Source organism: Gymnoscopelus microlampas (assembly GCF_963454915.1).
Source record: "Gymnoscopelus microlampas genome assembly, chromosome: 17".
Taxonomy (NCBI): domain Eukaryota; kingdom Metazoa; phylum Chordata; class Actinopteri; order Myctophiformes; family Myctophidae; genus Gymnoscopelus; species Gymnoscopelus microlampas.
The window spans coordinates 16,030,407-16,046,831 of record NC_139954.1 but is presented as its reverse complement, the minus strand read 5'-3'; the positions used below and the strand labels follow the sequence as shown (position 1 = coordinate 16,046,831).

General features: G+C 39.1%; 2 protein-coding genes across 5 annotated transcripts in view; one reads left to right on the top strand and one right to left on the bottom strand.

The window, feature by feature from the left end:
* gulp1a (GULP PTB domain containing engulfment adaptor 1a) overlaps positions 1 to 14,107 on the top strand; it is a 135,864-nt gene extending 121,757 nt beyond the window's left edge. For 3 of the 4 annotated variants that reach the window (XM_084085138.1, XM_084085139.1, XM_084085137.1), the window contains 7 exons: positions 1,177 to 1,275; positions 1,731 to 1,868; positions 3,303 to 3,419; positions 3,801 to 3,887; positions 7,208 to 7,352; positions 9,588 to 9,682; positions 12,427 to 14,107. In XM_084085138.1, coding sequence (XP_083941264.1) covers positions 1,177 to 1,275; positions 1,731 to 1,868; positions 3,303 to 3,419; positions 3,801 to 3,887; positions 7,208 to 7,352; positions 9,588 to 9,682; positions 12,427 to 12,498 — 753 coding nt within the window. In that variant the 3' untranslated portion in view covers positions 12,499 to 14,107. Of the gene's footprint in view, positions 1 to 1,176; positions 1,276 to 1,730; positions 1,869 to 3,302; positions 3,420 to 3,800; positions 3,888 to 6,159; positions 6,397 to 7,207; positions 7,353 to 9,587; positions 9,683 to 12,426 lie in introns of all 4 variants that reach the window. The other variant, XM_084085140.1, reaches the window with a different exon arrangement.
* An 888-nt stretch (positions 14,108 to 14,995) lies between these two features.
* LOC311063960 (uncharacterized protein) overlaps positions 14,996 to 16,425 on the bottom strand; it is a 56,745-nt gene continuing 55,315 nt past the window's right edge. Inside the window, exon 54 of the mRNA XM_084083607.1 lies at positions 14,996 to 16,254. Within this exon, the coding sequence (XP_083939733.1) occupies positions 16,108 to 16,254 (147 nt within the window). The 3' untranslated portion in view covers positions 14,996 to 16,107. The remainder of the gene's footprint in view (positions 16,255 to 16,425) is intronic.

Here is a 16,425-nt window from a genome sequence, read left to right as displayed (position 1 = left end):
AAAAAAATGTTCCCCGGTCTTAATGGGTTAAGAAGCCAATTTAGATGTTGTATTTTTTTTTCATGTGAGGCCAAATTGTGAGCCAATTGAAAGCGGCCAATATATAATAACTAGGATAGAGATTTCGCTTTTCATGTTCTCTTTTTCTGTGTTTTAAGGCCTAAGGGTTGATTGAAAACACAACACTTCCTCAAATTGCACAACAGTAATAAGAGTCATGCATTGATTTTTATTTGTGTTTATTTTTTGTTCTGCACTCTTAATTTGTGGACTGTATATCTTCCTGTTGTGCTAAATAGCTAGGCTGTAATTGTACTACTGTATGTCAATAACGTTTTTCATTTGTTTGAATGAATGAATGACATTTGACGAAGATCGAGCAGGTTCGAAACATTATGCCTGATTCATACTGTACTTCATGCCAAAAATAGGCTATAATACAAGCTGATGTGACACATTGTGAGCTTGTAGATGGGCAATCTTTGCACACGACACTGTCGTATGATGGAGTGTAAGTTAAGCGTGCTGAAATAAATATAATACTTTGCAGGAGCAGAGTACAGAATTCTGCTTCTTTGTCTTTTTAACCTGTACCTGACACGTATTCTGGAAGAGCGAATGTATCCATCGCCTTAAATGAATGCACATATTGAGTGGCTGCTTGGCTATACAGCAAATGTATCCAATATGATGAATTTAATATGATATTAAAATATATATGTATATGATACTTTGCAGGAGCAGTGAGAGTACAGAACTCTGCTTCTTTGTCTTTTTCACCTGTACTGACACTCATTCTGGAGTTTCCATCGCCTTAACCCATTCAATCTGGGAACGCATTTACAAATGTCCTCTAAATCCTAACAGTTTTCTGAAAAACTATTGTTGCTTATTTATCAGTGGTGCTCAAACTTTTTCATACAAGGATCCGCAAAATTAGGCCTATATGTATTTGGCCGCCGACCCCCATCTCAATATATGTTGTAATAGGGACCCACAAAAGCAAAGATTTGAGTAAAAAATAAATCGTTTTAAAAGAAAATATATATATATTCAAATATTTGCACAAATGTTCAAGATTTTTGAATAGCCAAAGTATAAAATGTGGATAAGGTGGTTACACAGATGCGTTCCCGGTTTGAATGTATCCAAATTGAGCATTTCTCCTTGTTGCAGTTTCAGAGGCACATCAAGAAGTCAGAGGGACAGAAGGTCCCTAAGGTGGAATTGCAGATCTCCATTTATGGAGTGAAGATACTCGATCCCAAGACAAAAGTGAGTAGACCCTTTGCACCATCTAGCACTTTTGGAGTGTACAGTAGCATACTTTATAAGTAAGTGATGTCTACACAGTAAAATCCTCAGGGTTAGATTAACACTGAGGATTTTTACTGTGTATGCACTTGTAGGCCTCTGGTTCTCAACGTGGTGTCGGGGGACCCCCAGGGGTCCTTTGGCCCAGGGTTTCAGGGGGTCCCCGGCTAAATGATTGACGCTTATGAACCAAATGGACCCTTACGGGTCTGTATCTCCAAGAGTGTAAAACTTTAGTGTGAGTTAAATTAACACTGAGGATTTCAGTGTATATATCAAATGAGGGTCCAAGGCCTAATACAAATCAAACTGGGGGTCCTTGAAATTAAAAAGGTGTAGGCCTTTACTAATATTGATTTAAAAATATGGATTTACTACACACATGAATACATTGATATGTTTGTTTGTTTTTCCAGGATGTGCAGTATAACTGTCAGTTACATAGGATATCCTTCTGTGCGGACGACAAAACCGACAAAAGGATATTCACGTTCATCTGCAAAGACTCCGAGTCCAACAAACACCTGTGCTACGTGTTTGACAGTGAGAAATGTGTACGTATGCTCAGACTCCAGCTTTCCCTCCTATAGGCCTATATCTGTCTGCATACAGGCTTTTACAGCGTGGCTCTGCAAGAGGCTATCCGTCTATGACACTGTGTGTGTATGTGTGTGAGAGAGAGATACTGTCCGGAGCTAATCTTCCATTCATTCACACGTTGTGATGCATTGTGAGCTTGGAGATCCATTGTCAGCTGTTCTTATCAATGATGTACAAAACCTCCTAACTTCAGCTGGATTTGGGTAAAGCGGTGATAATATAATGACACATGCAAGTATCTGACAATATATAAAGTCACAATATCAACTTAAATGAGGCAGCTTTGTTTTAAAACTATACGTTTTTGTTTTTTTTTCCTGATAAATTAATATTTAGTTTTTTCATTTCCTGAAAATGTTACATTTACTGGTTTCTGCCCGACAGCAGAGATATAATGGTTGTCAATGGGGCTGTGATCACACTGAAACCTTGCCCAAATTTGGAGTCATACATTATAGATACTGTACGTCAAGACCACTCATGTCATACAGTAGATCTCACTCACGCAGGCTGGTCACATGCAGTCTGAGATCCACACCATTTCTATCCATATACTTTCCTAGTGTCTCTCTCTCTCTCTCTCTCTCTCTCTCTCTCTCTCTCTCTCTCTCTCTCTCTCTCTCTCTCTCTCTCTCCTTTGCAAATGTTGCAGTTCAATATCAAATTAGACACACTCTGTAGTTCAGAATTGCATTATTAATAAATATGTAGAGCCTTTATGAAAGCTTTGATTGCACTCAGCAGAGCTAATGAAACGTTTAATTACGTCTTGACACTGATGCATTGGCATTGTTAACGTGTCAAATCAAATATATTTATGAAGCACTTTAACCAAGCAAGGTTTTTCACTAAGAGATTTACTTAGAGATGTACAGACATGTTAACTGGAATTAAATTGGCCAGTTCTCAGGGTTTTACTGAGACTGAAAATTAATTGTCTCAGTAAAAGTACAATTGTTAGGAACTTTTACTTGAATATTTCCATATCTTTTTTAATACTTTATACTTTTAAGTCCACTATATCCCAGAGGCAAATATTATACATTACTATTTAGTCCACTACAATTATTTTCTGAGTTTTAGTTACTAGTTAATTTGCAGATGTAGATTGTTAACAGAAAACATACATTAACAGATAAATGATGATGTATTAGTACATGTTAAGCTACCCAGCAGCACATACAGTAATATCCTTTACCAGCTGCAACATTAATTAACAAATTAATGCATTATTAATTACAATCCAATACTACAATTGTGAAATGGACCATTCTGCATAACGAGTACTTTTATGTTTGGTTGTGTTAGTACTATATATTTTGATGCCAATACCTTCATTCTATTACTCAATTAAAATTGCATGTTTCATGCATAACCCTGTGTTCCAGGCAGAGGAGATAACCCTAACTATCGGCCAGGCGTTCGACCTGGCATACAAGAAGTTCCTGGAGTCTGGTGGCAAAGACGTAGAGACGCGGAAACAGATAGGAACCCTGCAGAAAAGAGTATGTCTGTGACGTCATGCCGATTTCAAATTATAAGTCAGTTTGTAATCACTGTAAATCATTCAGTCTTGTTTGCTTGTAAAGAAAGAAAAGGAAAACCATATGATTGTCTATTAAAGAGTCAATCCAAAACTGCAGCATGGCCCAGTCTTGCTGAAATACTCATGTCTCTAATGGAGTAAACGTGCATTTTGAGATGAGAGGTGTTAATTTACAGTTACATTGATTTATAATGGTTTCAGAAAATACTATTAAGCTCATTTTCCAACAATCAAACGGATTATTATATGGCAGTTTAGATGGCCAAATACATTCCAGATTCCAATAACGATTTCCATTCTGGTTATGAAATGGTATTCAGTTGTTTGCCTACTTTTGCAGATTCAAGAACTGGAAACAGAGAACTCGGAACTAAAGAAACAGCTTCAGGATCTGGAAGAACAGCTGATGATATCTCCAGTACCACCAGTAAGGACCAACATGCATGGAAATGCTGCATAATGTAACCACGTTTGCAAATCGTTGCTGTATGTCCAAAACAGTTGCTTTTCAGGAAATGGAAAAAGGAACCTGTATTCCAATGGATCCAATGTATTATTATTTAATCACAGGCGCTTGTTAAGACTAAGTCTAAGATACAGGGATCCCTGATACAGACATTTTGTGCATTGTTCTATTGTGCACGCTACCACTTATTTTGGTGCAGCGGACGAAAAGCTTGGCCAATCCGTGAAGCCTATGGGTTGGGTTGGCCAATCAGGGAAGCTGATGCCTACACCTCACACACACACAGAGATTCAGTGCATCCTCCACCCACAGGCGTACAGACAGACAGATACAGGCATTTGTGACCAAATTTGACTTGGAGACAGTCATCTAGCATTTTTTCATTTTAAAATGTTCATGTCATATGAAAGCAGGGAATCATAGCAAAATAATGATATGTTGGTTAATACGATTGAGTGAATAGTTTTGAAACTACAGCTTATAGAACTGCAGTCAAGTTAAAACTCTTAAGTAGAGAAAACACCACTTGAATTAGAGGTTGCTAGCCATAACCTTATATCTTAGCTACATGTTTATGCATTTATTTCATATTTACATGTCGATTTAAGCTCTGACATTTATGTCAGACATACTCTGGTATGTGAAGAGTCTAACTGGGCTATTAACTCATTTTTGGAAAAAAGAAACCCAGCGAGATGACTGTCCCCCAGACAAAAACAGTCACATTTGTGTGTTTTCGGTTATGGACAACCGCTGACTGAATTTGCACTCAGCACAACACAACCCCCCGGGTCATCGGTGACACACATCGGCAAGTTTGAAATTGATCGGTTTGATGGTGCCCAACGGGACTGTTACACAGATACACAAATGTGTGTATTAGTAGATAGGTATTTATACAACCAACAGACAGACTTAAACACTTTCAACCTCATGTCCCTGTTTTGTTCATTTTCAAAACCAGCAAAAAATTGCTGATCTACACACTTAGAGCTTGTAGATAGGCTATTTCTGCTGCTTTTCCTGCGACGCTGTCATATGGGGAAGTGTAAGATAGGGCATTAATTTATGAAAAAACATAAAAAGATGAAATATGGAGATTATGATTCTGCCCGACAGCGACGGAATGTACCATGTGTCCATTTTTTATAACGTCTGAGAAGCAACTGATACAGTGCCTAAATAATTCAGCTCTTAATGTTCCTGTCACCTCAAACTACAGTCTTTCGATGATATTTAAGGAAAACATTGCTCGACTGAAAACTTGTAATAGACTTTCATGCTTTGATAATGCTTTGGACTGCTGGGTTTCCTGATATCCTGGTGAGCTGTTTAAAATGCAAGGCTTTCTTGGCACATGTGGCCGGTCTTATCTGTTGGGGGTTGGTGTGAGTCCAGGCTAATGTCTGAAGGCAAGCAATTACACACCTGATTGGTTTGATGAGAAAGGCGAGATAGGTTACTGTATAATTGGACCAAATGCCGGCACCCACAGCTAGCCCCTGCCCCTGTGAATGCAATTTACACACCCGTCTCTCCAAGCATATAAGACTGAATAATAATACTATCTGCCCTTCAAAGGTTTTGACGTTGGTTAGTGTCTCAATAACCTCGGCCCTGGTGTCAAAATTGGAATTATATATATATATTTTCTAAAGGTTTATTTTTGGGCTTTTATGCCTTTATTTGACAAGACAGTTGGCTGACAGGAAATGGGGAGAGAGATGGGAGGTGACACGCAGCAACGGTCGTCGGGATCGGGAGTCAAACCCACGACGCGCTGTCAGGCTGGATTACTAGCCTAGGTGCCCAGGCGGTTACGCCATCCGTGCACATATATGATGGCATCGCTTGCCGCCATTTGACATGTTTTTAGCTTGAAGCCTATTTTGGCGGACAATATATTGCATTTGGAGCTTGCAAATACGACTTGTCAACCAGTAGTGGTCCTACTATAAATTTCACAATAGCAGAGCAGGTAGACCAACTACAACCACTGTAGTTAGTTTTATTGTATTAACTGTGTAGTACATACAGGTGTATGATGTACTCTACCATACAGATTTGAAAAGATATGTTTTTTATTCACACAGACAAGTTATGGATTGCAGCTTTAACACTTTGTTGCTTTAACAACTTCAATGATGTATGTCTTTTCACGTAATAGTATTGTGTCATCATATTGTGTATCACGTTCCCAGCTCACACCTTTCTGTCTGTGATCTGTCCTCAGCTTCTGCACTTAAACTCTACTAACGAGGCGTACATGCTGCAGAGGCCCTCCTCTCTCTTCTGGTGTCACAGCCTCAAGTCCTTCTCCTGTCTGGAGATCTCCTCTGTCACGCTCACCCCTATGAGCTCGCCGGAGTCCAACTTCTCCGCCGGGCTACTAACCCCACCTCCTCTGCCTGCCAAACCTGCTCTTCTTCCTGCTATATCCACCGAGGGATGCAGCATCCCACGGCCTCGCGTAAACACCTCTCTGCTTCTCTTGCACGACCTTTTCCCTCCGCCGGAGGTCTTTGTTTCACGTCCTTGTCTTTATCTCTTTCTGCCTGATATCTCTATTGCAGGATATTTCCAAACTTTTCCATGCCAAGGACCACCCAAATAGCCAAAGAAAGAACGAATAAAAGACAACAGACAATCCACTGTAGGCCTACAAGCTCACAAAGCTTCACACTGCGATGCGTTGTGAGCTTGAAGATCGGCTATGTTATATATTTAAATTCATTTTTGGAAAACGTTTGAAAGTGCTTGACTAATCACAAGCCTAAAATATCGACACCAGGTTTAAAATGGTTATACTGGCACAATTATATTATGAATTGAATTATACTGTAGTATGAGTGCTATAGATATATATTCCCCCCTTAATGTTCATCTCCTTTCCAATTGGCCCCCCCCTGGCGGCCCCCCCTGGGGCCCCGCTTTGAAAATCAATGATCTGTTGGTTCCTCTTGCTCTCATTTGGCTATGTCCTGCTGCGATATGTGTGCTGGAATTACTGTACGTCTGTAATTGCTGCATGAAAATGCTTAGAACGGTGGTTTACACTCTGTGGAGGCGGAGATCTGGATTGCTGATACTTTTCTCATCTCCTGAGTAGATTGGATTCAGCCTGTGTGAGCCACTTCTAAATGGCTTGATAAGGATAGCTTAGGATAGTTGATTAAATGAAAGCCGGCAGATGAAATGAAAGCTCATCTCGGCCCTCTGGAACAAAGTACTACTGACCGAGACCCTTACAAAAAACAACTGTTTTCCTTGGGTTCATCCAGGGAGGTAGCCTCTCCGTGAGACCCCAGTCCAGCACAGATGTGTTTGACATGGTTCCATTCTCCCCCGGGACACCGCCCCTGGTGCCCATACCGGCCAGCAACGGTTGCCCCCCACCGCCACCAAAATCATTGCCACCTGATATAAGTAAGTACGCTCACCTTTTGTTCTCATGCGTTGATGAGATAATGTAGCTGAATGATTGGTTTAGGTCAGCCTGATACATTTTTGAACCAGATTTTACAACCTACAGTAGTTACAAATGTAACTACTGTAGGTATGTCTTACGCACTGAAATCGAAGTGTTAATTTATCCATAACTCTTGAGTTTGCGTTGTACACGCTCTGAGTAAAATTTATGGAAAACTTCACATATGTTCAACCTTATATCCCTTTGTTCTGATGTGCAGAGATCAATAATATAGTGTGGCAAAAATACCCTGGCTGTGTCTAGATCTACCCTATGTCTACACCATCATGAATCGATGCTTTCAACATAAATTCGCAACGTCAACATTTCACAGAAAAATACATTGATACATGAAAACTAGGATTTAGGTTGAAGTTTCCCTTTACCATTGAGGATTTTACTTTGTGGTTGGAGAGCTTTGCTCTCAAATTATTGATTGGATTTGGTCCCAGATCATAACAGTATATGAAAAGCTTGAGGGGAAGTGGTATTGCGCTTTTGTACAGTATGTACTGTATGTTAAATATTTAATCTTGTTTCAGAAAGTCATAGTATTCATGCCCTGCAAACATAGCAAGAGGAGTAGTCTCTCTTGCACTCATGCACAGTTAGGATAGAATTGATTTCTATTATTTTTCCCTCTCGCTCACTACATTTCCTAATTTGAAATATTGAGCAGTTATGTTACCCACAACAGTTGCATTTTCTGGGTAACATACTGGGATTAAGAAGTGTTTCATAGTACTTTAGAACAACTGAGGTTCTGGATTGATTCTAGCAAGCCACAATAAAAATGAAATAATTTCCTCACAATCAGGACTGGATGTAGTGCGAAGGAAATAAGAAACACTTTAGCTTTATTCCGCATTACCTTTCAGCATGATATTTGTTTTCTATAAGATAGGTATTTTTTATTCTATAGGCAAGGCAAGTTAAGTTGATTTGTACAGCACATTTCAACAAGGCAATTCAAAGATATTAAGCATTTAGAGTTCAAGACACAGAGCATTAAGAGAGTGCCACATAAGCACATTATAAAAGGACATTTGTATACAATACAATAAAAATGTAAATGAAAAGAAGTACAGATAAAACAGGAAAAATAAGACACTCATTCCTTGACCACTTACCCCATCAATTGTGGCTGAACATGTTCATGGCACCTTAATCTGACCTTGCAATTTGTAAAGCCCCAGTCAGACAAACTGCTTCAGAAAGCTTCCCCATTCACTTGTTCCATTATATGAGAAAAACGGGGTGGAGCGTCCCGTTGCGGCACGTTGATGGAGCGTGTCCAACGCTTAATTATGAAGCACTGGGATCAACATTGATGAACCATAACCCCGCGCCAACCAATGGGACAGAAGCGCTGCACATTATTGACCCCTCTTGGCAGCCATTGTAGTTTTCCTTCAGTGAGCCAACACTCGAAACGCAGGGGTGTAGTGGAGGGGGAACGCAGGGCAGACGACGCAAAACTAACGAGCAGGCACATGCGCTCGTATTTAAATAAATGTGAACATCTGTATTTCAATAGTCGATTGATGAATGGACTGAAAGACGAGCTTGTGAGCAGTCTAAAGAATAACAGTCTAATGAATACCTAAATAAGTATCCCAAATAAATGAGAAGCAGTTGTTCTAATTGATTCTAGTTTCACATCAAACGTAGGCTACAAAAAACAAAACACATCTGTGCTTAGTCACAAATTATACCGTCATATGTATTGATGTAATTCCCATTTTAATGCTATTCATAATAACGTAATGCATTGTTTTCATATTTGTCATGGTGTGCTATCACAATGTTTTCCTATTGCACATGCATAATGTTTTAAAATTTTGCGTGCATAATGCTTTCGTTTTACGTGCGTGCATTATGTCTCTACTGTATATCAGAGCAACTTACAAATGCCTAATACAGTCATACTGTAGTGTCTAAATTGTATGTCCGCGCACTGTTGTTGTTTTCTTTGCTCCGATTGTGAAATTGTATGAATAAATTCACCTTGGGAGCAAAAGAAAACTGTGTGCAGATATGCTATCTCGTCTCATTTGCTATGTATTTCTTATCCTGAACTGCACCTGTAATAGTGAGGGCATGTGTGCATTCCCTTGGACTGCATCTGTAAATTGTACTATCATGGACTCAAAAGTACGATAAAGGACATTATTTTGTATTCCACTTCATAGGGAAAGACCTGTTTGGTGCTGAGCCGTTTGATCCATTCACCTGTGGGGCGGCAGACTTTCCTCCAGATATTCAGTCAAAGCTGGATGAGATGCAGGTGACCGCATGTCTGTGAAATCAGTGTTTCTTCTACAAGGTTTTTATTCATTTGTTTGTTTATTTGTTTGCAGCAGTGCTGGGCAGTTGGTGCACAAATTGGACCAAGGTCTTCCCAGTAGAATTCCCGGCCTTTGAGGTTTAAAATAGGATTAAGGAACTGCAATTACCCTTCCAAATGTGTATTTTATTTATTAGACCCAGTGATGAGCTGGGATAAACGATGAATCTGCATGCGTTTGTTCACTCCTCTCGGTTGGGGACCATATTTAACAGAGTAGGGCCACCACTGCCGAATGAGTAAACACTGAAATCCATGGGTTGTCTGAGAAATGAAATACACCCATTACAATACTAATGTTCCTAGATGGCTACTGTCCATATGGTAATACAGCATTGCAGTGTGCTGTGTCAAAGGGAGGCACATTTAAAAGTAGCCCTTTTTGTGACCATCTTTGGACTATTTAAAAAAAAAAAACACTGAAAAGATATGAATAAGATACCTTTTAATGAGATTGTGTTTAGAGTTTGTAGAAGAAGTTTTTTAAAAATTATTATAATTATAATTATTTCATTATTTAGGATTTAATTGGGAAATGAAAGCACCCAGGTTTTGCAGAGTGAAGTGCTCACTCTGGGTACGTTTGTCAGTGCCTGCCAATTCAATTTTGACGTTCTGTCCTAAGGTGATTTCAGTGTAATGCACTAGACGCCGTACTTTGATTTGAATATGTCGTTTCTTCTTATCCCCCCCCCCCCCCCCCCCCCCCCCCCTCCCCCCCAGCATGTAATGCAGATGTCACTTTATCACTTATTTGTCTTAAAATCGTGGTCGCACAGACGTGTACAATTATGAAATCTTTGGGAACTAAACATCCAACTGACATTTTCAAGTGACAGCTAACTTATAACGTCTATAATTGTCTGGCTCTTTTGTATAGCAAGTTGCTGCCAACAGGAGGCAATATTGCACCGATATACAAACTTCCAGTCCTTCATCTGTCTCGGTTGTTTTAACATTCCCTGTCCTTCTCTTTTCCTGCCTTTTCCCCTGCAGCGTCAGAGATGGTTTGTACCTTTACTCTGCCTTTCATTTGACCCCAAACCACCCCCTCTCTGTTTTTGCTGTGATAGTGGTGTCTTTGGTCTTGTGTATTTTTTTTTACGCTGCTGCATGCTGTTGTTTTGGACAAAGACCAGACTCTGGTGTTTGGTCACCAGCGCCAACTAAAGACAGCGCTTCATACCTCTCTAAATTGCTTTTCTCTCTAAATTGCTTTTCTCCCTTGCTCAGCAGTATTCTCATAAGTTCTCATTATTAATATCTGGTGTTTAATGGGCATCAGGAGCTAATTTGGAGAGTGATGAGAAAAAAAAATCATACATATAATAGAAATAGGTTCCCATTCCCCTTTCACATTATTTTCAGTGCATTTTGGTTCTGTATTTAGTTTTTCCTTCACTGTATTTCTATAAAAGAGTTATGAGAACTACTGAGAGTATGAATCAAAACAGTGTTTTGATATCGGTATCTCCATTAATACACATAACTTGTGGGTTGTGTTGAAGTGTATGTCATGGTTAAAACGTTATTTTAACCTATCTGTACGGTAGAGTATGTTATAATACATGCCTTGTGGTTTATGTTGATGTGAACGTTATAGTTAAATCTGCCATCTGGAATTTATCTTAATGACTAAAACGTTGTTTTAACCAATCGGTATGGTACAGTTTGGGATGGGGGGGATGGCTGATTTCAGCTGTCATACCTGGCCTGAGTCAAATTAATTAACGGGACTCTCTGAGCTGAGTTTGACTGCACCTGTTGCGCATCGACACACACACAGGATAAACCAGCCATCCCCACACATTGAGAGAGACAGAGCCTCTGTCGTGACATGTCATTTTCTCTTAGTTATGATTATGTATTTATTTATTTAATTTGTACACATTGGTTGTTTGTCTACAAATAGGGGTCACTTCTAGATGTAGCAACAGACGCTGACAAAAGTTTTGAGATGGAGCGCACTTGTCTCAGACTACTAATGTGCACTGAATAAATCATACAGCGCAATAGCTAGCCTCTCATGTAGGAGACCCGGGTATGAATACTGGGTAGGACATAAAAGTGATGGAATACAGCTTTAGCGCACTGCACAGCATGGGAGAGAACCAGTATTATTTTTATCTGTTCCGTTTTAGCATCTCCCATGACATGACTCAAGTACTGTACTTAAGTAGAGGTATATTTACTCTCTTCAGTATTTACAATTTTCAATACTTTTACTTCTACCCCACTACATCTCAGAGGAAAATATTGTACTTTTACTCAACTACAATTATATGAAAACTTTAGTTACTAGTTACTTTGTAGATTTTGATTATTATTACAAAACACACTAACCACTTCAGCCGTAAATATTTTGGCCATTTGAAAGTAGCAGATCTACAAGCTCACAAGCTTGTAGATCGGCTATTTTCAAAAGATTGTTTATACATTTTGAACCTGTGAAATGGGACATTCTGCACAATGACTTTTACTTTTGGTACTTTAAGGATATTTTGATGCCAATACTTTTGTACTTTTACTCATACCGAACTTTTACTTGTAACAGAGTATTTCTACATTGTTGTGGTATTGATACTTTTACCTAAGTAACAAATGTGAGTACTTCTTCCACCACTGAGAGCAGGTTGGACTGTGGGGTCACTAATTAACTCGGAGCTGTTCTCCTTGCCTTTCAGGAGGGGTTCAAAATGGGACTAACCTTAGAGGGCACTGTCTTTTCTCTTGACCCCCTAGACAGCCGCTGCTGATGCCAAGAGGACCATCTTTGTTCTGTGACGTAACTTTTAACTCATTTGTATTTGAAGAAAATGAAAAAGAGAGAAAAAAAAAGTGCCAAAATCCGGTCCACAGTCGAGTCAAGATGTCGCACAATAAAATCCTTAAAGTTCATTTAACTCTGAAGAGTGCACAAATGGAACACCGAAGAGTGAACGGAATAGTCAAAAATAACATTAAGGATTTTACTTGTACGATTGTCATCTTGGGGTTTATATGTATTTGTTTAGATTAGTTTTTTTTCGATAATCCAAGGTAAATTCAGATCTGATATAGAAAGAAACTATTTTTGTAAAGGAAAAAAAAGAAATACATGGAAGGAGTAGTTTTGAGACCCTTTGCTTGCACAGGCAATGAAGGATGTATATAGTACAATATGTCCAATGGTACACTCTGTGGGAGAATTTTAATTTGGTACAACTTCTGTGTGATATGCACCGTTTTAGTAGCCTGGCAAACCCTCCTCCCTACGGAAAATCTCATTTACATTTGATTTCAGGAAGGAGTCTGGTCTACAGGCCTGTATGGGCAATTTGGGAGCTGGGCTGGATTAGTACAGTTGGCTGACAACCCCTTCAGCCAATCAGCAGTTCGTTCCCCTTCAGCCAATCAGCAGCTCATTTTCCCCATCCCCAGCCAAGTATGACGCAAGGGGACTTTTGAAGGGGCTATGCCGAAAATAGGTTGCTTTATTCGGATACATACGTGTCACTGCCCGCCCCTGCCGGTTCTCTGAATTTGTATTTTTGAATAGGCTCTGTCATGATTAATTGACGACATATATGAAGTTAAACAACTCAATTCTATCCAAACGATATCTTAAAAGTAAATGCCGTGCCTCAAAAAATACGTTTGAGAGCGTTTTAAAGTTTTAAAACCGAAACCAAAAATAGCGGAGAGACAAGATGGCGGCCCGTTCCATTTTTGTCGGCTGCAGTCGGTTCCATTTGGTTTCACTCGAACTCGGCACCTGATTGGCCAACCTTCGCTGTCAATCACAGAACATTGAGCGAGGATGCTGATAGGACAGTTCATGTTATGAACTGTGGAGAAACGCCTAGACAGGCCTGTAGGCCAGACTCACTTCTGAAAACAAATGGAAATGAGTTTTCCGGATAGAGGGGTTTACCAGGCTACCGTTTTAGTTCCACATTGGTAAAACATTCCTGTTTGTACGCCAGACACAACCTGTCAAAAAGTGAATGGAATCTGTCCTATTAACTTGTAATGCCAAACTTTGTGCTTGTTCATGATTTTGCATAACTTTCTTTTACTTAATGTTATTTTTATACACTATGTAGTTGATTGTAATTAACCCATGCTGATTGATTTTGACTTATTGACATATCTTATCAATTTATCATTTGTCTTGCTGTATGTTTTAGCAGGTTGAATTGCCATTTCAGTATTTTACTTGTATCGTCATTATAATTACTTCTTGTGTTAGCATAATCTTTTCTTGCACCACAAAGCACTTTTTTGAAAAATGTCTGTCCATATACAGTACTATTCTTGGTATTTTACTTTATATGCAATATGACTTTGCTGTTACAGTTATTAAAGAAAATGTTACTGCATAAATGAGTCGCCCATTCTACTGTACGTAACTTGATCAAATAGATGTTCATTTTTATAGGCCTCTTGAAATGGACATGCCTGACACACATGGCCTGTGTAAAATTCACATGACATTAAAATAGGCCTAATTAATCGTTCCCACATGTTATGCATAGTTTCATGTGAAAAGTCAGATCAGATCGTTGGCAGTAGAGGTGGCTAGGCTTGAGTCCAAGCCGGCAGCTGTACTTCTGGTAGTTGCACAGGTTTCAGCGTTGGTCATAATGATAACCGGTAATAGAACATTATTTATACATTCTAACAACACCTTTGATCAGATCAAATACTCATATACCGCTTCCCCCATCACGTGTAGCCTCATCACGATGCGCTACCGGTGTGAGCCACAGCATCTCCACATACAGTGAAATCCTCAGGGTTAACTGAACTCTGAGAAACACATGACTAAATAAGAACAGGCAGAGAGAAGTATTTTCAATATTTATTTCAAAGGATGAAATTCATTCACTTCCAGTATGGAATGTGCCACTCCTCTCTGCCTCTGGGCTTGCTAGCAGGCAGTTTAAGCCTAGTAAAAATAATATTTACATGTTTAAAATCTATAATAAATATAAGCATTCAAATAAAGTCATTTTTATCTAAACAAAACAAAACAAAAAGCCCAAACTGTAACAATGTAACTATTTAAGAAAAGCACATTTAGGACAATTTTGAACTAATACAGACAGCCCACAGGAAGTAACACAATTGGCAAACTACTGCACGTACACACATCCATATAGTATGCCTTAGGCAATATAATAGTCATTGAGCAGAAAAATAAGAACATCTGGTGATCTAAAAAAGCAGGCAAAGACTTATAACTAAACCTGAATTAATTTGACGAGAGTGTTGGGGATAACCAAGCATTTTGTTTAATTTGTTGCATAGCAAGAAATACATGAAGCGAACAGCCACTCAAAGCCACCTTATTTTCAAAAGCTGTCTCAGGAGATTATAAGTCCAGGATACTGAAAAGGGGGGGGGGGACTGACTGACATGACATGCATAAGAATATAACATTCTGTGCCAGGCTTACTTTTGTGAATCGAAGAAAACAAAAGAGAAATGATACAAAACACCACACACCGATCACACAACACTGATTTCTCCTCTCCATCAATGACAGAAAGATCTTTATTTGGCATTCCCAAACCCTGCCCTGTACCATAGCTGGGAGAAGTGAGGATCACACGGCTTTATAAAGAAACAGCACCTGTGAAAAAGATCGACATGTAATCGCATCGCATCCCAGTTTTTGGAGACGAGGTAGCTAACACTGAGGAAACGACAGTCTCAATGTTTCTTTAATGTTCCATGTGGTCAGTACAGAGTGGAAAGAACTGGATACAGGAATGAGTCTTTATCAAAGCTGTCTTTAGAAAAAGAGAAAACACCAGTGCCAATGAAGGCATCATCGGCTGTATTCAATAGCACCACAATTTTCAGTTTATATTCAAACACTTGGTATAAAAACAAAATAAACAAATCTATGAAAAAAAGGTTAGGAGATCATACTGGTGGAATAAAATCATTTGACTAACATTCTGTGGAATTGCTCTTAGCCTACAAACAGCAGTTATAATTAAAAATGTAAAGCATTCATATTCATAAATCTTTGTTACTGTCTTTTTTTTTTTACCTGTTTTGCAAAATGAAAGCTTGCATCAGTGGATCAGGTCTTTGGACCAAAGTGTGGCATATTTAGCTTCAACTCGCGGGAAACAAAAGAGACAAGGAATGATTCTGAATTTTTACCAATTCTTTTATGTAAATTTCTCCCAAACATTCATCTGACTTACAAACAAATCTTGGATGTCTTCAACTTTGTTTGAAAGGCACAATAAATATCTCGCCACAGGGCCACAATAGTCCTCAGTACTTGTATGTACAAAGTGGCTGATCGTGTCAGCTGTCAGTTCAATAGTCTCAGGATTCTCTTCGACTCATCCCTGCTGTTGGATTTACAAGAAGCACACAGGCCCAATATCGACACCAAACTCTTGATCTGGGCCACCAATGTCCACAGGGGCAATATCCACAATGGGAAGTCTTGCAGTTTTCTGTGTCCTGTACTCAAACACTGTCTTGCCCCAGTTGCCGTTCGGTTGCTAATTAAGAAGAGAAAAAAAAAAGAACGAAATTGAAAAGTTATTGCATGATCGTTATGCAGAATCCAGTAATTAATTACTGTACAACCAACAATAGAATTATGATATTGATATACTAAATGATTTATGCCTTAAGACATACACAGAAGTCGCACAAAGAAAAAGATGGGT